Source organism: Arachis hypogaea, chromosome 18 (genome assembly GCF_003086295.3).
Source record: "Arachis hypogaea cultivar Tifrunner chromosome 18, arahy.Tifrunner.gnm2.J5K5, whole genome shotgun sequence".
Classification (NCBI taxonomy): Eukaryota; Viridiplantae; Streptophyta; class Magnoliopsida; order Fabales; family Fabaceae; genus Arachis; species Arachis hypogaea.
The window spans coordinates 126,478,261-126,502,051 of record NC_092053.1 but is presented as its reverse complement, the minus strand read 5'-3'; the positions used below and the strand labels follow the sequence as shown (position 1 = coordinate 126,502,051).

General features: G+C 32.8%; 2 protein-coding genes and 2 long non-coding RNA genes across 4 annotated transcripts; 2 read left to right on the top strand and 2 right to left on the bottom strand.

The window, feature by feature from the left end:
• The first annotated feature begins 3,799 nt into the window (after positions 1-3,799).
• On the top strand, positions 3,800-6,931 carry LOC140181177 (uncharacterized). The gene is made up of 4 exons (XR_011875966.1): positions 3,800-3,968; positions 4,054-4,110; positions 4,195-4,254; positions 6,314-6,931. It is a non-coding gene; the product is annotated as an uncharacterized lncRNA (long non-coding RNA).
• A 2,792-nt stretch (positions 6,932-9,723) lies between these two features.
• LOC112771448 (probable xyloglucan glycosyltransferase 5) lies at positions 9,724-13,737 on the bottom strand. The gene is made up of 5 exons (XM_025816202.3): positions 12,657-13,737; positions 11,785-12,093; positions 11,394-11,684; positions 10,914-11,027; positions 9,724-10,788 (listed from the first exon to the last, which is right to left on the bottom strand). Exons 1-5 carry the CDS (start codon positions 13,395-13,397, stop codon positions 10,144-10,146), a joined length of 2,100 nt encoding a protein of 699 aa, XP_025671987.1. The 5' UTR covers positions 13,398-13,737; the 3' UTR covers positions 9,724-10,143.
• A 4,574-nt stretch (positions 13,738-18,311) lies between these two features.
• LOC140181178 (uncharacterized) lies at positions 18,312-18,864 on the top strand. Its single transcript, XR_011875967.1, has 2 exons — positions 18,312-18,441; positions 18,515-18,864. It is a non-coding gene; the product is annotated as an uncharacterized lncRNA (long non-coding RNA).
• Positions 18,865-19,059: 195 nt separating this feature from the next.
• On the bottom strand, positions 19,060-22,496 carry LOC112771939 (UDP-galactose/UDP-glucose transporter 7). The gene is made up of 8 exons (XM_025816801.3): positions 22,069-22,496; positions 21,754-21,877; positions 21,435-21,540; positions 20,934-21,179; positions 20,358-20,468; positions 20,087-20,245; positions 19,697-19,840; positions 19,060-19,430 (listed from the first exon to the last, which is right to left on the bottom strand). The coding sequence occupies exons 2-8, from the start codon at positions 21,792-21,794 to the stop codon at positions 19,266-19,268; spliced, it is 972 nt and encodes a 323-aa protein (XP_025672586.1). The 5' UTR covers positions 21,795-21,877; positions 22,069-22,496; the 3' UTR covers positions 19,060-19,265.
• Positions 22,497-23,791: the final 1,295 nt, after the last annotated feature.

The following is a 23,791-nucleotide window of genomic DNA, read 5'->3' as shown; positions in this document are numbered from 1 at the left end:
TTGGTGGAGGTTGTGGCGGTGGTGTTGGTATTGGTGGTGGTGGTGGTGGAGGAAGTAATTATGTTGGTAGTGGTGAGGGTATTTTTGTCCAAAAAAAATAAAAAAAACGATTTTAATACGAATAAAAACGTTAAGGATGATTTTAATACGAAAATTACAAGAGGGACGATTTCGATTCTAGCACTAAACTTTAGGAACCAAAACCATACTTACCCCTTTTTTTTAACTTCTCTATAAACTTCTAAGGTCCAGTTTGGATAAACAACTTAATTAAGTTACTTTTGAAGAAATAGCTTAAACAATAAATGCTTATATTAAAAGTAGCTTATAAATAAGTTATTTTGTATTTGATTTTTTTAGTTCTAAAAGTACTTATTTTAAGAAAAAAGTAATAAAAAGCTTTTTGTTATTAGAGAAGTCATTTTTTTTTAACTTCTTCTTAAGTATCAAAATAACTTTTTAGAAAGTTGCAATTTTGTTTTGAAAATTGTACTAGACATTAATACTGCACATTTTTATAAGTTAAAAGTTAAAAAAAGTCACTTATGAACCTATCCAAACGGGCCCTAAATAGCTTATTAAAAAGCCGCAATTTGATTTTGAAAATTACACCAAACATTAATACTATTACTTTTCATAAATCAAAAGTTAAAAAAAAAAATTTTTTGAAGCTTCCGAAACAGGCCTTTAATAGATTCCGAAGCTTTTTCCATATTGAACAATCCTAATAAAATACGATTTAACTTTGAAGAGACTAGTTGATTTTATTTTTCTATGAAATTAATTTGAGAGTAGTAATTGTGTCAACTAATTGATATTAATATTATGCTATGAATTTCATAGAATTTGGAGTGTTTTTTTTTTTTTTTCCGGTTAACGAATTTGGAGTTATTTTGTCGCAAGAAAGCATTATTTAGGAGTGGCAAACACACAAATTCATCCCACCTAGCCAAAAGTCTGCCAATAAATAGAGTGAGTCGGTCTGTTTCAAAAAAAAAATCTAATGGTCTGAAAATTCTACCCACCTAATTTTTTTGGTAGGATGGCAGGCTAGCCACAATAAAATTTGTTTTACTTTTGAAAAGTGAAAAATAATTATACAGTTAATTATAAAAAAAAGTTCATAACTTAATAAATAATTAACTATAAAAAAATACCTGATATAATTTATAACTTAAAAAAAATTTAAAATATAAAATATTTAATTTTTTTGTCTTTTATATTAAAAAACAAAAAAATTTCACTGCCCACCAAAGTCTACGAAAAAATATAAAAATATTAATTTTTTTGTCTTATGTGTCAAATATAATTTTTTGTTTATGTATCTTTGTCTTAATGTCTCGTGCCTATAAATAAAGGCAGTCTAATTGTCTCTTTAAGTTCTCATCTTTTGGCCCACTCCATAGTTAAAAAGCATATTTTTTTTTAATAATTGGACAAAAATACATATAAAAGATTTTTTAGAACACAAAAATATATAAAGCAGAATCGAAATTCCAATGTCCACACTAAAGATGACTATAATGAAGGATGAAGAACGACGATAACGCTTGTGGAAAATGACAAATCAGCTCTTTTAGGGTTAATTTATCCGCTTTTTTGGGATTTTGTTTCAAAATAAGGGCATTCTACAGACTGCAGTGTACAGTCTACCCTTTAATAATAATTTTTTGTTAATTTTAAATAAAAAATTTATTATTTTTCACATTAAATATCTTAAACAATGATAAAGAGTGTCACATCCAATGTTCTGGAAATCAGACCGGACTGGCCGGTTCAACCTGGTTAACCAAAAACCGATCACTTAACCGGTCCAGTCCATCTCGAAAACCGTCCTGCAAAAAATCGATAAAAAATCGGTCGAACTGATGGTTAACCGGTGAATCGGGCGAACCGGCCCGGTTTTTATAGGTGTCGATTTTTCCCACTGCTAGTAAAACGACGTCGTTTGTTAAAAAAAAAAAAACAAAAGATGAAGAACGCGTGACTTGCAGGCTGCCACTCCCAAAATTGAAAATCGAAAATCCCTAATCTCTATTCTCCAAAATATTTGAAGTGAAGACTGAAGACTGAAGAGTGAAGAAACCTCCACTGCCACTCCCAACCATTAGCTCCACTCCCAATCTATTCTCCGCTCTCCAAAATTGAAGCAGCTTCTGCATACAACGGATCTTACGACGCCGTGAAGAACACCCGACGTTCGGCCACGTTCGCGCACCGTCGCCAACGCTCGTGCACCGTCGCGCACCTGGATTTCTGGATTTCTCCGTTTCTGGCTTCTGGGTTTCTCCGTTTCTGGGTTTCTCCGTTTCTAGCTTCTTGGTTTATGAGTTTCTGGGTTTGTGGCTTCTGTTCGTGCTGTGTTGTTTTCTGGCTTTTCTTCGTTCTTCTCTTGAGGTAAGATCTGGGTTTCTGGCATCTGTTCAGTGTATACTGTTTCAATTTTTTTTTCTGGCTTCTGTTCTTCTATTTTTTTATATGATTAATCAAATGTGGAATGAATTTGTTGTATACTTGTATGTTGGATTTGAGAATAAAATTAATGCATGTTGAAATTGAAAATTATGTTCTGATCTGTTCTTCAATTTTTTTTTTTTTGAAAATTATGTTCTGCTCTGTTCTTCAATTTTTTATAATTTCGCTCTATATTTAATTAAATCGGTTCAATTACGGTTGAACTATTGAATTATTGAACCAGTCACTTGACCGATTCGATGACCGGTCTGGTTCTCGCAACCTTGGTTTAATAGTACGTTACTTTTGTCTATCGTTAATCATTTTTAATATATACATTAAAATTTTGATTATTCTGTCATGTATATTTTTATAACTCGAAAAATTTTTTATGTGTACTTTTATTATTATTTTTTTTCACATACCGTTGTTTGGGAAATCCGTGCATATGAAAGAAGAAAAATTAATCCAAAACTAAACCTAAATCTTAAGTTCAACAAAATAACTCCAAAACAAATTCACATATAACGAAATACAAAAAGGTGACACCAATGTCTCTAGCACAAGTACAACAAGATATTTTAAATCACAACCCTAAGGAAATATGAAATAGAAAATTATATTGGTATTTACTTACGTTTCAAGGAATCGAGAACAAAAAAGAGGAATAAAAAGGGGCTAAGATGGTCATAATTATTATGAGAACGCGAATCTTTTTTGAAAGTACGGATTTCTCTGGAAAATTAGTAAGGGGAAAACCTTTGATATATCATCAAGTATCTCAATCCTCATTGTCATTATGTCATCTTTAAGTTAGAACCTTTTCCGAGACAAGCTCGATAACGCGGTCACGAAGAACCTGGTTTTTGAACCGTATCGGTTAGAAGTTTTGATTTGGTTTTTTTTAAATAGTCTCAGTTTGACGAACCGGACTCGATTTATGAGATAAGAGAGATAATAGGATGATATTATCATTATATTAGTATTAGAAGCTTCTTGAATAATATTATAAGGTTACCTGGTTAGTTTTAGTTAAAAACAGAAAATCGGTTTAACCGGGTTTACGGTTTACTGGTGCAGCTTAGCACCAACACTCTCTGATGAATTTAGCAATGCTAAGGCCTCATTATACATATACTATTCTCATAATAAATATGTTACTAGTGTCATTTATGCTAGTAGCTCAGAAAATAATTTTTAAAGATGTTTTTACGAGTGTTCTAATACACCTAGTTTTAGTAGTTGTACACTAGAGATATTTTAATATTATTTTAATCCACCTCCAAGCCAACCAATCACAACTCACCTTACACCCCCAAGACCTCCAAGGCTGTCTCATTTCATCATTTTGGCTGAAAATAACAAGAGAGAAAAGAGAGAAAACTTCATGAACACTTAATCTTCAAAGCTTGATTTCTTCTGAACCAAAACTCAAATCAAAACTCCGATTTCAGCAAAATGATCCTCTCTTCTTCCTCTACATAACCATGTGACTTATCAAGGCTGGAAATAAGGTGAGATGGCTGTCTCCCTCCCATTTCAATTCGATTTTCAAGGAAAACCATGCAAAACATGTGTTTTCTTGATGTTCTTCCTTAGGAATCATGCTTAACTTGACTTGAGGGCCAAGAAATATGAATTTTCAGTAAGTCTAAGGTGAGATATCTCTTCCTAACATACTGAGTGAGATTTGGTCAGTTGAGATTTTTTGGATTTAAAGTTGTTCTTGATGTGATTTAGGAGGAAAAAATGCTTAAGGACCACCTGAAAGTTTAACCGAATTAGGAGCAGCAAAACCAGGTAGGGTGTCACGAAATTAATCTTGATTATTTGTGTTTGAGTTGTGTGAATGTTGTATAAATTGGCTGTGCTAAAAATTGGTTGCTTATATGATTGATTCTTGGTGAAAATTTGGTGAAATTTTGATGAAATTTGATGAAATTCAAGCTTTAAAGTTCATGTTCTTGGGCAGCTGGAAAAACGAAAACCTAAGCTTAAATTGAGGTTCAATTTGTGTTGAAATCATGTAGAAAAGATGGGGTTTTAGTGGCTGCTAATTTATTATGAATTATAGTAAAAATCGGTTGCCGAAAAGACTGAAAAACGGGTAAAAACAGAGAAGGAATCTGAAGAATTTATGAAGAACATGAAGAACACTTTGAGTGTGATGAAGAACAATGAAGAACACCTTTTTGATTCATAAAAGGGTAAGGAAGTAATTAATTTGGTGTTTGGGGGGGGGGTTATTTAGTAATTTCTGAAAGTTAGGGTGGTAAAAGTAGAAATATTAAAAGTTACGGGTGGTAAAAAGTGAATTTTAAAGGTTAAAAGTAAAAGTAAGTTAATTTTCGAAAATTTAATGATAACATAATAAAAAATAATAAAATATTAAATAATAATATTTAATTAAAAATAATATTTTAATAAAAATAATAAAATAATACGGAAAAGGCAGTTTTCTGTAAAAGCTTTAGAAAGACAACTTTAAACTCAGAATCTCATAATTATCTTCATAAAACACTTAGGGAGTGGTAAAAATATATTAGTGAGGCAAAGATAAATAAAAGATAAAAAATTGAAGAAAAGATAAAAATCGAAGAAAAAGTCTATAAAGTTTTAATGACAGAAAAACAGACAGAGACTAGTGAACGAACTAGGGCAACCTAGTTAGTCTTGGAATTGCGAATAGGGTTAGGTATTATATGAAAAGTTAAACTGTTTCAGTATAGACTTAATGAACCTATACTTGGGACAGACTAACTATTCATACCGAAATTTACATAAGCTTTAAATACATACGTTAAACAGAGAAATCAGAGCAGAGTAAAGAAACACAGAGAACAGAGTAACCAGAGCAGAATAAAGGGATACAGAGAAAAGAGTAATCAGAGCAAAGTAAAAAGACAAAGAGAAAAGAGTAATGTGATAAAGAGAAATGGTTTGAATTAAGATGTTGTAAAAGTGAAAGATGTAAAGTTTGTACAGTATGATTGAACAGAGAAAGAAAGAGGTACTACATAAAAATGTGAAAATGATGATGAATAATGAGAATGATGATGAATGATGATAATGAGAATGATTATGTGATGATTTGTTGCTTGAGGCAACCCAAGAGATATTTATTTGTTGCTTGAGGCAACCCAAGAGATGTGTTTATTCATTTGTTGCGTTAAGGCAACTCCAGATATACTTGTATGATCATCTGCTGCAGTGAGGCAGTCAGATAGATAATGGTGTGATCACTGAGAACGCTTTCCTACGGTACAGATCCATATTTTATTTCTGTAAGGCAGAGGGGTTTGCTACAGAAGTACCGTGACCACTTGTTCCATTTCTGTAGTGGCAGAGGGGTTATTTTCTGTATACAGAAGGTGTGTCGGCGTACATCCCTGCAGTGGCAGATGTGTTATTTCCTGCGTGCAGTGGACCCTGTGGTGGCAGAGGGGTTATTTCCTGTACACAGGGGTATAGCCAATAGGAAAGCCTTATCCAGACAGAGGTTGCTGGATAACGTCGGGAGCGGGTTAGTAACCGACAGATGAGCTCATTACCTGCACTAGGGCTAGACATGCATCATACTTGGTTGCGCATTTCCTTTGTTATGTTTGTGGTATGAATGTATGCTTTCCTTGTTTGTATTCCATTCTCTGCGCTTGTGATATTTTCTTGTATTCTTCTGTTTGTGTTCTGCTATCTGTTTTCTCTATCTTCTCTACTTATCTGTGTTTTCTAATTACTGCTTCCTTGTATTCTGCTAATAGTCTGCTAAACAACATAGAATTAATGAACGTAACTAATAACCCTGACCCTACTAAGAACTCCCCAGTTCTTACCCCTTTTCTCTCCCTTCCCCCTTCAGATGGAAGTAAGAGTACCTTACCATAGTTCGCTGATGACTGTTCGCAAGAAGAGGATTCTGCTCTAGATAGTCTTCTGAGTCTAGGGTGAATATCATTCTCTGATTATATGTAAATACTGTGAGACCAGCCAACGTCTGCACCCCTTTGTATGCGCACTTTAACCTAAATCCTGTGTACGAGATTCCTATTTTGTGGATACTTCATGAGGTACCAGAGAGACGTCCTGTGGAAAAGTCTGATCGTGCAGAGGAGTAGCAGATGATGTTCTATCTTTTGATGACGTTCCACCTGACTTGAGTTGTGAAGACTTAGAACGTACTTTCCTCGCTTTAGTAGTTTAGAGGGACTAGGTGAGTATAGAGTCTAGGCTAGCCTAGGTGCCAGCTTAGGGACCTCTTGAACAGGTCAGGACCTGGGATGTTGTATGTATGTATATGTATATAGTTATTATCTAGCTATACCTAGGGGTGTTCTAACTAAAGGTCTATACTCTAATAAAGGCTGGATAACTGAATGTTGCTAGCTACTTGTGATGTATTTATGTGTGGCTACTTATAACTATTTTATCTGTTATCAGCTGTGAGTTGATTATGAATGAATCCGTCTATTAATCCAAATGTTTTCAAAAAAAAAAGTACCTCGCTAACTAACTACGCTTTTAACAACGAATCAGGCTCATATAATAAATAATAGATAATATATAGGATGACAAATTGGTAGCACTCAATTTCTGGTATATCCTAGGCGTACTGAAAATTGGATCGTTACAAAACTCGGTTTCACCCGACCCATGCACACCTCTAATCCGATTGATAAATTTATGTAATTATAATTTCGACATCTCTAGTGTTGTGGGCCATGTTTTTTAACATTATTGGCTAATTGTAAACTAAAAATAATAAATTATATTAATTTTTTAATATTTTATTATTTTTTTATTATAATACTAATATAATCTTTTTAATTTGTTTATAATTATTTTTTTATAAAATTAATAATTAAAAATTATTAAATAATTTAAAATATTTAATTAAATTATTTATTATTTTTTAATTATTAACTTCAATTAAATCATCTCTCCATAGTATTTTATTTTTGGAAATTAAAAGTTTGGTTTTTCCCGGACCACACGTTATGTCGTTGTCCGTGCATGAAACACGTGTTTTCTAGTTCTTCAGAAACGACAAAACATTACCTTTCATTGTTGTCTTACGAAATTTTGGGACTTGTGTCACCAATGGAGCCTCACAATCTTTGCCTAGGTGAAATTTGATAAATGATGTTAGCGATTGCTATGCTATCTAAAAATATTTGTTTAACTTTTTAAAAGAATTAAAAATTAATATTTAATTTTAAAAATAAAAAAATAAATATTTATTAAATATTTAAAATTTATCATAATAAATAAATTAAGTAAAAATTAGGCACTGTATTATCAGCACCATAAAATTCACCAATAATATTTATTATGGATTATTGTAATTTAATTAATCATTAGATTAATAAAATATATTCTATTAAATATTAAAAGTTAAACTAAACGTATCAATTATCAATAAGTTAAAAAATTCAAGTCGAATTAAAATCTTTAGTGTATTCAAGATTTTTTAACATGAGTTAGAAACTTTGACTTGATTCAAGTATATACAACTTAAAGAATCTAAAAATATATAGAAACAAAAGTAAAATTAATTGAAATTAAGAACTTTTATGTTAATTATTACAAGTGAATCATCCAAATTACTAGTAGATGATGCACGTTGCCAACTTGTAATACTAAAATCTTATATAGAGATATTAGTTGGAGTTGATTAAGAATAATTTTTTTATTAAGGAATTTATTCATATTTAAGTGAAGTATATATATGAGGAATACGGGTTTAGATCGAGAATTTTTAATTTTTTTCTCTGTTAAAAAAGTTAATAAATAGTATAAATATGTATTATTGATGTATTGTTATTTTTCTTCCTAGTATATTATTATGTAATCGCTGAAAAAAAAAATATTGAGATTATGTTATATTATTGTTGAGTCATTTATGATTTATGTGAAAAATGATCCTTGGACTAATCAATTATAGATATAACTCACATCAAACTTTATAACGGTCATTATATTTTTATTTAATCATATAATAAGTATACAAATTAAGAATATAAGAATAGTTTGGTATATAAATTCCTTTTTTAAACTTAAATTCAAACCTTTTAAAGTACAAAATACTTATTATATTAATTAATAGAATATTTTTATTATTATTGATAATTGACAAATAAAGACATAGATTAATAAAAACTAGCTAATATCTATTAATTATTTGTTTCGATACGGTAACTAATTTATATGTTTCAATATGATAAAAAAAATAAACGAATAAAAAATCGTAATGTAAATTATATTTTCTTAGTTAGCATCTAATTTTTAAAAAATTTAAATCAATGCATTTTTTTTATTTTGGACATACACACTCATACACACTATACACGGCCTTGGACACACTCCAATACTACCGTGCCAGCACTCGGACTTACTCAACCTCTTGAGCTAAGACCAAGTCAGCAGCCTAACCCTCAATACTTAGCAAGAAAGCTAAGAATACAAGAGAACACAAGAGAAATGAAGCTTTGGTGGAAGAACATTTAAGAACACGAGAAATAAAGCTTTGGTAGATTATTCCATACTACTCTTTATACTTCTATATACATCTACACTCTTCTAGAATACTCTATGACCTTCCAGAGTCTTCTAGAACCTTCTAGAGTATTCTGGGACCTTCCAGAACCATCTAGAACATTCTCAAACACTCCAGAAAACTATACAAACACTGTTAACCGTGACATATTGCTGGGAATCGATCCTGGATGCAACTTGATGAGAGGCATACGAATCTTCTATCTGTGCCAAGCCTCAACTGCAATATTCTTCATGCATTTGAACTACATAGTCTCTTCAACATGACATATCAGACCTTAATGTCATTCTTTAACATCCACTTTAGAGGCAGTACAATATCATATGACCAGCACAGACATTAAAACAAATGGGCCAATTCCGTACAATGTTGCAGTAAACTGTGGCATCAAGCACAATCAGCAACATGCCTTGCCTGCTATATTAATGGTGCTCATTCAAAACAACCCCTCGACTTAATTCATTGGGTTAGGTATAGCTCACTGAGATTCTATGAACATACATGGATCTGCTAGAGGGACCACATCAGAAGATTCAAAACAAAATTATCAAGCTTGTATGTTTACTTGTTCTGCCGACACAATGTATATGATGCTAGAAGTGGTAAGAGTGTCAGCGGAGTAAAATGATATAGATGGTCAAGAAATATAACTCGTCTCCAAGCAGGAATATCTTGATGCTCACCCATAAAACACAAGCAAAAGTTGGAGAAAAGGGTTGACAGAATAAAAATTATTGATTACATTAGATAACAATGAATTTACAGAAAGATTTGTTGCTTTGCATACCCCTTTTACCAAGAAGGCACCTATGAATCTATGAATCAACTATTAATGAAGATGCACTCCACTAAGACATGTGGAGTGGTAAAACAAGAAAACCCAAATCATAACTCCCAATCCCAAATACAACTCAAGAACACAATGAAAAAAACTTAAGATTTTATATTGAATACTTGGAATCAATCAGTGTGAAAAAGAAAATGGATATAGTTGAACAACAAAGAAATCCTTTGGTAAAAAAACAGATTGTACTTTCCCTTACTGCATTGCTCATTTTGCTGCTTGATAGCAACTTGGTCAATAAATCCGAAACGGTGTTTTCACACTCTCTTCTCAGCTGCATTGAAAATGAAAGCTAGCTCATTTGCTCTCCAATCAAGTCGAGACCGACGAGGAGGAAGGTCACCCCTTGGAAAAGCAGAAAGTAGAAGTGAACTCCTTGTGCTGATAATAGACTCCGGACAGAAGCAGTGAGGAGGAGGAATGCCAAAGTCAACTCTTTCTTGTAAATCTTATTAGCTTTCTTGATAGGTGTTGGAGCAGATTCTTTTTGTTCCTTAAAGTGGTGTAACTCGACAAGTTCGCTCTCAGAAGCTCCTTTATGGATCTTTTGATGCTCTATCGACTTGGCTTCCCTTTGTTCGGCTTCCAACAAATCAGAATCAGATGACCTTCCGGCCTTCTTTGTCACAATCCATTCATAAGAGCTTTCTAATTGGAAGAGTCCAGATACCATTGCATTGAATTTGGTGACGGACATGGTGTTTTCAAAAAGAAGGTAAGGAACAATAAAAGGAAAAGATTTTGGGGCAGGGAGGATGTTAAGGAATGACATGAAAACTGGTACATAGCAAATCACCCACAACGGAAGCTCAGCCTCAGGCACGAACATGGTTAAAGGAAGAATTATACAGAACAGGGTGAAGGAATAAAGGGGAAGAATTAGTTTCCTTAAAAGAAAAAAGAGGAGTATTAAGTTTGCTTTCTTCCATGTTGACACCTGCAGTTATAGAAGATTTTAAGGCCCCTATTAGATACTGCAAAATATAAGCAATACTTGAAAGTTTCTTTTATTTCTCTTCACCACTATTCTATTTATTGCATCAAGCTGAGTATCCGACATACCTTAGATCTAACAATTGCAGGGAGGCACAATCTAAAAAGTTGCATAGGACCTGAATGCCAACGGTGTTGCTGCTTCCTATAAGCTTCATATGACTCAGGAACTTCACAAAGCACCTGAAAATTTGTAAATTTGAGGAAATTCAAGTGTGTCAGAGACCTGAGTTGAAAAATTATGGTTTTAACTCCCTGCAGATCATAAAACTGTTCATGTGAAATTAGACACGCTGAGTTATTAACCGATGACAAAAAGGCCTTTGGTTAATTTTTCTTTCAAAATTAGTCATCTAATAAAGGAAAATGTTGTCAATTAAATGCATCATATGAATGGTAAGTACGGAAGGACAGTTAACAAAAGTCCTTTTGCACTATTTGATAGTTTCGGTGTGTCAAATTGCACAGTTTGAAAGGTAAACTAATAATATTACTCTACTAGTACACTATGAATAGATAGTGATGAATAAATAATTCATTTCTAATCACCTTAACATCATTTAGGAAGATAAACTTCCATCCATTGAGATGAGCTCGGACCGCAATGTCCATATCTTCTACCGTTGTCCTCTCAAGCCAGCCTCCAGATTCTTCAAGGGCTTTGATCCTCCAAACACCAGCAGTTCCATTAAAACCAAAAAAATTGAGAAATAGTCCATTGACCTGTTGTTCTACCTCGAAGTGGAAGCATAAGTTAATGTTTTGGAGACGAGTCAACAAGTTCTCATCCTTGTTCACAAAAGACCATCTAGCTTGGACCAAACCTAGTTCAGGATTGTCCTGCAACAGAAAGCATATAGAGATACTAACATATATAAAGCATGCTTTTAGCAATATTCATTAATTTGTTACTGAGCCTGATTCATTCTCTTCTCTTAACCTTGAAATGTGGCACAGTTTGTTTAAGAAAATCAGGATTTGGTTGAAAGTCTGCATCGAAAATTGCAACAAACTCGTAGCCTTTCACATAGTCGCAGCTCATTGCAGATTTGAGATTCCCAGCTTTATATCCAGTCCTGTTTAACCGATGCCTATAGATTATGTTGACTCCCTTTAGACTCCATTTGGAGACCTCGGTCTTAATTAAGCACTGTATGCTTTCATCATCAGAATCATCGAGTACTTGAATCAGTAAACAATCCCTAGGCCAATCAATTTGGCAGACCGCTGAAATAGACTGCTCATACACCTGCATAAAGCCAGTGCAGACAAAGCTGATAAAATAAATTTTAATCCATTGAAATTTCAAGTTTGTCAACAATTGTTTAAAACTTCTTGTGGAAACTCCTCCAGTTGTAGTCAAGGCAAAAACTTAATATTATCTATTCAAACTTGCTGTGCATTACAGAAATCAATAGTAGGAAACTCATTACCCAATATTGTTCATCAAGCTTTATCACTGCAGGAAAACATCAATGCTTTCAGTTCTAGAAGGTGGCATACAATTCCTAACTTCTATATGAGAAATTTTAACATATAATGTATATCCTCCTTCTTTTCTACTTCTTTATTTATTTATTTATTTGTTTTTTTTTTTTTGTTATTTCATGAGCAATTTTCTAAGACAATGCATAAAAGGTAATCTGAATCTTTTATCTGTCACTATGAAAATTTAGTGCATCATTTGATCAATGTATCTGATAGCCAAATTAATATAAGGGAATGGAAGGAATAGTTTTCTGCTAGCATAAGTAATAAAAACTTAGTTAACAAATAAGCTTCAAATGGAGTGAAGCAAACTTGGGGTCATACCTCTCTCTCATTACACATTGGAATCTGAATCAGAACCATAGGGTAATGGCTTGCAGATCCTTCAACATCATCAACCTTGAAGGGATCCCCAGCAAACCTTGGCTTAACCTTCTTGTATCTAATCCAAAAGCATCCCATGCAAAGAACCATACGGTCCACGGATTGGATAAGAAACAAAACAACACAGAACTTCGAGAGTGCTTGTACAGGCGGCGCGATGTATTCAACACGAAACCTCAGCCAACCAACATACGCCATGTGAAGTAACCCCTCGAAATCCAAGGCATTCGGAAGAATATGCAAATTTGGGTTCCTGAATTGCCATCCTTGAAGGTAAGCAACAATCTCAAATGCAAGAACAGCCAATGAAACAACCAAGAACACTCTAATGACTCTAAACAACAACTTCCCTCTCTCCAACTTGTCACTCTCACCCTCCATAGCAACACCCTGTCCATGAACTATCCTCTTCTTGATGGCTCCAAGCAATGTCCACATTACACTGGCAAGCCAAGCAATGCAGCCGACGGCACGGTGAGCCTTGAGAAGCAGAACCCATGTGACTTGTTTCGCATTCTTGCCGCGGCTCTTCTCCACCGGCCGGAATGCAGCATCTGCACCATTAATCTCCACAACAGAGAAAGTGGGATTCTCAATTTTCACCACCACTGGTGTTGTTGTTGTTCCTTTATCATGTGTGTCCTTACTCCACCAATTGGGAAAATCCAATCTTGGAGCCATAGCTATAAAAGCACTTGAACTCTCAAACAGACCAAAACACAAACACCTTATATGCACAAAGCAATAACTTACTTCATCAATCACTTGTATAGTACACTACAACAACACATTCATTTGATAAAGAGTAAAGGATCAGATCTAAAACAAAAAGAGACAAAGCTCCAAAGCTGTTATTGGAGCATTGATGTTGAAGGCTCTTGTTGTTCATTCAGCATTTGAAGGTGTTTTGTACTGTGAAGGAAGCGAAGAAATCCTAACATGAGAAAGCCACATTTTGAGGGAAGGTATCTCTGTAGCTGTAAGCACTGAAACACTGAAGGTCTTTTTTGGGGAAACACTCAAAAGTCTGAAATTAACGTGTATATATATATATATGGAAAAGTATAAAAGCCACCCACGTATTTGTGTAGAAATACATGTTTAGTTTAATTTATTTTAAATGTGTATTTATATTTTAATATATATTTTATACTAATTACTTTTTTTTCCAAAGATAGTAGGTTATATTTCATTAATTATTGAAAAATGAAATACAAAGATGTCCAAAAGTAAGACAGTATAATGAAAGATGGGGATTTCCCAAAAACATTACACTGAAGGTATTCATCCAACGGTACGTGGTCGAAATACGAAAAAAATCTTAAAGAAGAAAAAATGATAAATCAAATTGAATGCAACTAAGAGCTTGCCTCATGGAGATGACGACCTAAACTGGGAGTTTTTTGGATTTTACGGAGCAACTTGACAGAGCTTGCTAGAATGGCAGACGGCATTGAAGTAGAACCTTCAAAAATCAACTGATTGCGAGCTTTCCAGCAGTTCCAGCAAATGATGGCAAGCAATTGAAGATTACGGTCAGCATTCTTCAACGGGTTAAGCATCTCTGTTGATGCAATCCACCATGTCCAAAAGTCGTTAGGACTCTGAGGAGGAAGACAGTCACGAAGATAACTCTGAGACTATACATCTTTAATTCTAGAGCAATCGATCAAACAATCAGTGACTGTTTCGGTTGCTTCATGACAGCAGGGGCATATTGGTGATATAGATGGGATGCGGTGATGAATCTGAGCAAGCACCGGGAGCAGGCCATGGAGAGCTTTCCAGATAAATAGCTTATTTTGTGAGGCAAGTTCAACTTCCATAGATCAATCCACGGCTTTTTTGTTGCATATAATTAGGGCAAAGCTCCAGAGGTGGATGGTAAAATAAATAGCCAATTCTGTAACCTGAAGCTGTATCATATTGTTTGGATTTGTTCAAATCCCATTGCAATTTGTCCCTACTCTGCTGAATTTTAATTGACAAAATCTTGTTTGCAATGTTTTGGGAAAATAATTCTTGAATAAGATTCTCATTCCAATTCCTATCTTCAGTAATTAGATCTTTAACTCTTGGAACCAACTCAGAAATAGCTTGTCTATTTGGCATGTCAGAAATCATTAAATGATACGGAGGAGGCAGCCAAGGATCCTCAAAGGTTCAGATATTCTCTCCAGTACCCACAGCCCAATTAAGACCTTTTTCAACAATCTTTTGGCCTTCCAGTATGCTCCTCCATCCCCAAGAAGGTAAGACTCCAATTTCTGCCGTTATAGCATTACCATTGCTAAAGTATTTACCTCTTAGGATTTTGGATAATAAGGAAATAGGATGTGTTACAAGTCGCCAAAACTGTTTGCCTAAAAGCGCCAGATTTTGGATTCTGAGATCTTTAAATCCAATGCCTCCTTCTTTTCGTGGGCGAGTCATAGTGTCCCATCTAATCCAAGCCATCCGCCTTTCAGAACCTTTTTGTCCCCACCAGAACTGAGAAAGTAGAGAGTGAATTTCCGAAATTAAACCATCAGGCAACTTGAAGCAAGACAATGTATAAATAGGAATAGCTTCTCCCACTGTCTTAAGCAATACGTGTTTACCACTTGACGATAGAAGATTGCGCTTCCACCATTGGATTCTTTTCCGAACATTTTCTTTGATCATACTAAAAGAAGCCTTTTTCGATTTAGAGACTGTAGAAGGCAAACCAAGGTATTTATCCTGAGCCCAATATGATTAATATTCATAGAGTTAGCCAGTAGTGTACGAGTAGTGGAGGGAGTGTTGTAGCTAAAGAATACAGCAGATTTATTAAGATTTACCCTCTGGCAACTGATGCTTTCATAAGAATTCAATAAATGCAGGATATTTGAACATGATTCAGGATTAGCCTTACAGAATAAGATGGAATCATCAGCAAAGAGGAGGTGGTTGACATTGGGACATCGTCTATGTATCTGAAGACCATGAATTAGTCTGTTTTGTTTTGTCTTGTGTAGTAAGAAGGAGAGACCTTCTGCACAGAAAAGAAAAAGATAGGGAGATAGAGGATCTCCTTGTCGAATACCTCTATTTGATTTGAAGAAACCATAAGGTTGTCCTTCCACAATAACAGAATAAGAAACAGTTGTCACATAAGCACACCATAGACTTGTTATTCTTATTAGTGAAAGATTTTAAATTTTTCTTTTAATAAATACAAAATTAGGGTATGGTATGTAATTTCTACTGTTATTTTTGCGTGGAATTTGGATTATACTTCGAGTCACTAAGTTTGAAGTTATTTTTTACAATTAAAATATATATAGTTTAGAGTGAAATTAATAGTTATATTATAGTTTTATATTACAATTATTTTTGTATGTTATACAGTATTATTTTTATTTTAAAATTATTTATTTTGATATAAATATGATATAACATTTGTTAAATTTAATTTTAAAAATAAAATTTTATTACTTTAATTTTTGTTTTACCAAAGATAGGAGACTCGAACCCGCAACCTCTTAATTGAGTATGGAGAGACTATGCCATTTGAGCTATTACTCATTGGCCGGCAAAATTTGGAAAGATAGGAGACCCGAACCAGCAACCTCTTAATTGAGTATGGGGAGTCTATGCCATTTGAGTTATTGCTCATTGGCTACTTTAATTTAATATATAAAATTTACAAATTTGTATATACTAATTTTATATCGAATTGATCCGGTTTAACAAGATTTATTTTGGGTCACTTTCGAAGTCGAATCAAAATATACCCAATACCTTTTTAGGACTAAATTCGGGTGTACTTACCACCAGTTTATGAACACCCATAATACAAAATAAAATGTATTAAAAACTTATATTTTTAATAAAAAATTAATTTATAATCTTGACATGTGTTTTCAAGGCACAAGATAAATAAACTTTTGTATTTAGAGTAATTATCCAAATTAAAAATTTTCAAATCAAATATTGTACTTCCTCAAATTTTAAAATATATAAAATATTTTTTATCATTTTTTATCTCCATCAGACAATACCACATAAGTATTTATAGAACTATATATCATAAAAATTAATTTAAAACTCAATATAAAATTTATAACTCTAATATTTAGTCTGAGTTTAATTTAAATTTTATATCATTTTTAATTATTTTATTTAATAAATTATACTAGTGGCAGTATTTAATTGCCTTTTTATTTAAAGTGATACCATCTGTTTCTATTAATATTAGCCTCATTTTAAATATTGTATTTATTGAAAGTTTTAATTTTATATCAGTTCAGTTACTATAAATATAAAAAAATAATACACAAAAATATTTCATTATATTGTCTCCAAGCTGAAGTATAAAACAATCATCTATTTGATTGTAGCAGGTCTCCTTATTGTCTTGGTATTTTTTTGATGTCCCACACTCTCCCACGGTCCCACCACTCTTAATTGTAGTAGAAGTTCACGCCCCCACTATTTGTGACCCTTTTTTTTTTTTTTTTTTGCAGCTGAAGCCTAATTCAACTGGTTAAACCGTATGCTTTTTAATATGCTGTACCTGAGTTGTCCAATGCACGTGACCTTCCCTTTACTTGAATTTGCAGCTTGTGACTTTGGGCCAGCACTTGAAGGTGTTGGTTTGGACAAATTTAAACCATTGACAGTTCTTGACCAAAAAAAAACCATGGCTTTGTGAGGTTTGGTGTTGGCATAAAGTTCAACCCACTTTCTGATGCAGCTAGTTGGGCTGAAAGCCTGAAACTTGTTGGTTCTGCTGAAAATGAAACTAACAACAAAAATATTAGATAATCAACTTGGGTTGATAGAGTGGTTAGCTCACTCGTTCGCTTAATAATAAAAACAAGCCAATTCAAATATTCAAAAAATACTGCATGATTACTTAACAAATAATATTAATTCAACTTTAATTATTTTTTTTATCTAATTTCTCAACAAGTGATTTTAATTTATCATAAAAAAAATATGAGTAAGTATGATTTGATTATAGAAAAGAGAGTATTTTGTTGTAAAAAGAAGATGAATACGTTAAAACAGAAACATGTGTATTTTCTTTTGTTTTTTCGTCTGAATTTGAAATATTTTAAATTGTTTTTTTTTATATTTATTAGAAAAAAATAATTTTTAAAAATGATCAGTTAATAATAAATCAAATGGGCATGTAAAATTATGTGTCAATATTAGATGTCTTTGTGCATACTGTATAATCCAAGATACCAAATTCTTGTGTTTCATAAATATTTCTAGAATTTCATGAGAAATAGCACTTGGTATCAGATATTTTTGTGTATATTGTCTAATTCAAAAATACCTTTACACTTTCAAAATTTTTTTGCTTCAGAAATATCTTTACAATTTTAAAATACTTACTGTATTTCAGAAATACCCTTACAATTTTATAAAAAATGACCTGTGTCCTATAAGAGCACGTGTCAGTGTCAGATGCATGTATTTGTGAATGTGTCACATCCAGCTATCCCTATCTTTGCGCAGTCAGTTGTTGCGTCACATCCATCATCAGTATGCATAGTCCAATAATGTACTCTGAGTCTTTTTATACAGTAGTTTGCATATGTTGGCGATAATAATGTACTCATCCGAGAGAGAAGTGTACAATCTGTCATCAAATACAGAGTGCATGTATGGAGAAGAATTGGGTCAATCAAAAGAACATGAAAAGATCAATGACTAGCGAGAGAAAGGATATATGGAATGTGAAACACGGGTAAAATCTCATGTTCACTTAGTTTACATATTTTTATCTCAATTCTTTTGTTGAAACTTTAAGTTTTCTGCAGATGTTAATATTACCAGAGAAGATGCCGTATTAGGCCCCTGCTGCAACGAGATTTTCCACTGTTGTACAAATTAAACACTAAGTATAAAGTTAGAATATTGGGTTTGGAGAAATAATAATTTTTTTATTTTATTTTAGAAAAAAAAATCAATTTCTAATTCTAATGTTTAATCAAAGGATTAATCTTTTGGTATATAATTTTAATAATATCCAATAATATTTTTGTATTATTAACAAATTGAATTACTAATTTAGTTATATTAAGTACTTATGCAAACCAAATGTTTAAAAGAGGGGTTTAATTGTTTAAATCTCTACTTACTTCTGTTGGAATACAAAAACTTTGAACTCTATTGTTAGCGAATTACTGAATTTAGATATCTAATATTTATATTCAGAAATTAAATAATGTTATTAATTATTTGTTTAAACCGGTTCCACTAGTCTATAGGTGATCTATTTACTGATTGAATTATAATATTCTAATTTTATATTTTTTTTTCTATTCAATAATTTTATCTCTTGAAGTAGTGAACCAATGAAATATGGCACTCACTTATCATTTTTATTTTATTAAATTATGAATTAATGTCAGAACAAACTAACCAAAGGTTGAATATGTAAACCTGTAACAGCTGTAAAAAATTATGAAATGGTACAAAAGTTTACCATCACGGTAAGTCAAAATGTTTTTTTTTTAATGATATAAATTGTTAGTTTTCACTTTTCACTGAAACTAAAGAATGGCACTTTTATTTACGATGAGCCTCCAAATCTGTTATTTGCTTCACTGTCTTACTTCTTCTCTGCTGATATTTAGCATATGAATACCACACACCACCAGCTGTATTGATAACCAACCCAGTCACGTTCAAAGCATGGACTTGAACACCACCAAGTAAGACAAAACCAAGGGTCTGAAAGAAATTCAAGAAACTTATTTAATATTTGCACCTAAGTTTTGAAAAGGTGACATGGTAAGCTCACACCCCATAATACAGATAACACTTCTCTAAATAGAAAGGCCATGAATTTGGTTCAATCAATAAAATATAAAGGAACAAGCATAGATGGATAATGTGTATGAAACTATGAATCAATACTCTCTGTCATGAAAATAGTTCGAAATTTTAGTGCCACGCCCATGACAGAAATTTTAAATGGCAAATAAAGTCTTACTTACCGTGGAACCGACCCCTTTGAGGACTCCAACAATAGTTGTCGTTAGAGCTGAATTAACAATAGTACACAAGAACATGGTGTAGTTGAGAACAATGCCCATTACCAATGAAAGAACAAGTATCACCAAAAATGGAAAAGAATAACTCTGCAAGAAAACATTATGTTAGACATGAGCTTTTACATCAATAGATGACTAATTAAATAATATTAGAAGCTACATCAAACTATCACTAACGATCTTTTTAGCAGTTCCTTTTGAGATTATCATATTGATGAAGTGATTTACATCTAAATTCAAAATACAGAAGAGGCCATATGTTTGCAACATTCAATCAATGAAAGCTTAATCATGCACCAATTCCAACACAAAGAAATGGGTTATGATTCTGACCTTTGCTAGTAATATTGATAAAGAATTTGGGAATTCCCCAGTGGCTATGATAAGAAACATCAAAAATGGAAGAGACAAAAAGCTATTATAGAACATTATTTCCACTGATGTAAGTCCATCCTCAGCACCAGATCTTTCCACCAGAACAAGATACATGGTCTGCAGAGATTAGTACACAACATTATCGGCAAAGCACATAACTAAAGCATTAACACTACTACATTATAATTATAATGTTATTAATAATAGCAACGAAATATCAGAATGTAACCTGAAAAAAAACGGAAATGAAGGCCATGCTATACCCAAAAAGGTCAAAAGAAAAATCCCCAAGGGCAGCAATTAGAACTCCAGCAGCTGTCATTACCACTGAAAGGGTCACCTGAAACATGACATAAATAAACGTCATTTTCTATCGAGTTAATGTTTGAATAATACTAAAATTGGTAGATAAGTTAAAACTTACGCCCATGCCGCATAATTCTCATATTTTTAAACACAAAACTTTGGTCAGGCAAGTGTAGTGGATAAGATTATACTTTGGCCTCCATTTAGTGTAAATCTAATAATCATTTTAGATGGATTTCTTTCTTAGATATGTTGAAAGATTGAAAGGCTATGCTTTATAATGTTTTTTCCCATTTTGTTAACTATTGTTATTGAATGAGGATCTCATATCCTCTCTTTATCTTTGTGGCCGTTTGGCAAATCAGAAAACTAGAGATCTAGGTACATGGGACTAGGATATGGATTCCTAATCTTCCATTCTTCATCTTAATAAAATCTTTATTTACCAAGAAGTAAAACAGAACAAAAAAGGCAAATAAGAAAATTTTAAAAAATTTACCTGCATTGTAGGTCTCCCCTTTCCATAGAAAAAACCAGCAATAAGTACAGCAAGAGGTGTAAGCCTCTTGATTGCAATATACATTGGAATATTGACTCCTTTCAAACTTGCCAAAGCAAATGCTACATTGGCATTATAAAAGATCGAAACTGGTAGCAGTCGCTTGGCCGTTGTCACATCCACACCTCTTGCTTTTGTGTACCCCATGCTTCTACCAAAGTGTATTAGCATGGTGGTAGCCAGTTGCTAAAGAAACACACATACTATCACGATCATTATTCAACATTCATAATTCATAATCTCAAACAAATATACTCCCACAATTTCACAATTTTTTTCTTTGACTAAATTGGTACGTTGGAAAATTGATGTATCATGAATTATGGATGCTATCGTGTCCAACTACGTTTGATTGTTTCAAAGGGAAAGAGTACATTCATTCATAGTACTCACTAGAAAATAAATAACCAAAGTCCACACAAGCCTCTGTGTATTGGTTACCTGCAAAGTGAGGAGTGTCATTGAGTGTGCATACTGCATAAGAACAGCCTTGTTGATAAAAACCATGGCCATCGACGCAATTCCATACGATACTGCCGCAAACAAGCTGCGCCGAAACAACATCATCATGGTTAAGATAAGACTGGAAATTGAAAAGCATTAGTGACTTATTTTCTAATTTCAAAGTGCAATATAAGAGGATTAATTATAGACACCTTTTCGGGCAAATCAAGCAACATGCATAACATGTTCAGTACTAAAAACTATTTCATTAAAAATAATTCAGCAAGAAAAAAAAAATTGAAATTCACTGAAGAACCTCATGTAAGAGCTGGTTTCTGCATCGTTACGGATCTCCATGGCCAATGGAGTGGCGAAGACGAGATCCAATCGAATCGAATCCAACGGCTACCGTGTCCTCTACACTAGACACAAAGTCAACCCTGAAAAAGCAAAAGCAAAACCAAATGCAAATCACATTGAAGCAACCTCGAATGGATCCAAAACCATAATAAAGAATACGCTCGGAAACTAATTAAACCAAACTACAGCTGGTGAAGGAAGATTCATTAACACAGAATGCTACAATTTTGTTAGGGAAAATAATTAAGCAATGAAAGGCGAGAGCAAAAACCTGAAGAAACAACTGAGAAGGTTGAATTGAGAGGTTTACATGTTAATTGAGTGAGTTGGGAATTTAGGGAATTGGAGAGAGAAAGTGAAGCGTGAAAGGAGGAAATTGAATTGAGACAAAGAGAATTTGTTGAGTGAGTGAGTGAAGAGTGGGATTCTGAGATTTGGGGAATAGATAGAGGGAAAGGAAGAGAGGAAGATAAAGTTGTAAAATAAAATGGAATAGGAATTGGAATGAATAAAAAAAAAATGGAACAGCTGGCTCGATAATGGCACGAGGCACCGATCGCCATCAAGGTATAGGAGACGTTTCGGTTTTGGATCGTGTTCCTCAAAATCTTGGTAAAGATGAATGAATACATTACATACACACAGGCCACAGCACACTCGTGAATCCAAATGGAATCTTCACTACCTTGTACATCTTTCGTTATCCTATTTTCATTTTGTCTTTAATAAATATTCAATCTTATTCCTAACAATTATTTCAAAAAGATAACGAAATTTTTGACCAACAAAAATATTCAATTTAATCTCTGATTTTTTTTAGACTAATTAGTTTCTATTAAAAAAGGTTTAACATTAATTTTTTTTAACACAAAGACTAATCAATCCCATAAAAATAAAGCTTAGGAATCGAATTAGATATATTTTTTTGTTAAATGCCTCATTGTCTTTAACAGCACAGTAAAATTACAATGAGTATACTAATCCAAACACGGCTATAAAATATATATTAAAAATAAATTAAATTATATATATTTATATGTAAATATACAATAATTAAATTTAGTATATAAATAATATTTTTATTAAAATTAAAATTAATTATTATATGCCAATGAATTCTCAAATGGCATGATCTCTTCGTACTCATCTAAGAGGTTGTGGGTTCGAGTCTCTCTATCTTTAATTAAAAAAAATAACTATTATATAATTTATATATAAATACATATGTAATTTAAGTTATTAATATATATTTTATATTAATAGTTAATTTTGATATACATCTATCATAATTATTCTTTTAATATTATTAAAAAAATCTTATTTACTCCGATACAATTATTTTGGCTTTTTTTTAATAGATACTAAAAAATATTATTTACCAAAATACATAGGGCCAATTATCTATCATATCTATTTTAAACGACATAGTCTATAACATTATCTACAATAAGTTTCAAATTGGCGATGTGCCAGCCAAGCATGTTGAAAACCACAAAATATAACATTAAATTAAAATGTTTTTTTTCTCTAACATTTTTGAAATTCTTCAAAAATACTCATAACATTTAATTTGATTCAATTTTATTCTTTATATTAATTTTTTTATAAATAAAAAATTTTCTTTTAATTATATCCTTATCACGTACTCATCATCACATTATACCATCTTCTCTCATCTCTTCTCATTCCAGCAGCCTCTCTCCACTTCCATTATCACCATTAACATCCTCTTTCTATATCTTCCCCACTCCACCGTCACTCATTCTGCCTTTACCACCCCACTTCCATCATCAACATTATCTTCTCATCTCTTCGATCTCCATCACCACACCTTTCTCACTCTATCCGCCAAGCCCACCTTTGAGGAAGAGAATCCAAGCCCACCATGTCCACCACCTTCTCTTTCCTCCTCTCTCTCTCCTCTTCTCCACTATCCACCATTTTCTCGTCGAAACCAACCCTAACTACGTTAGCATCCTTCACCAGTTTCGAAA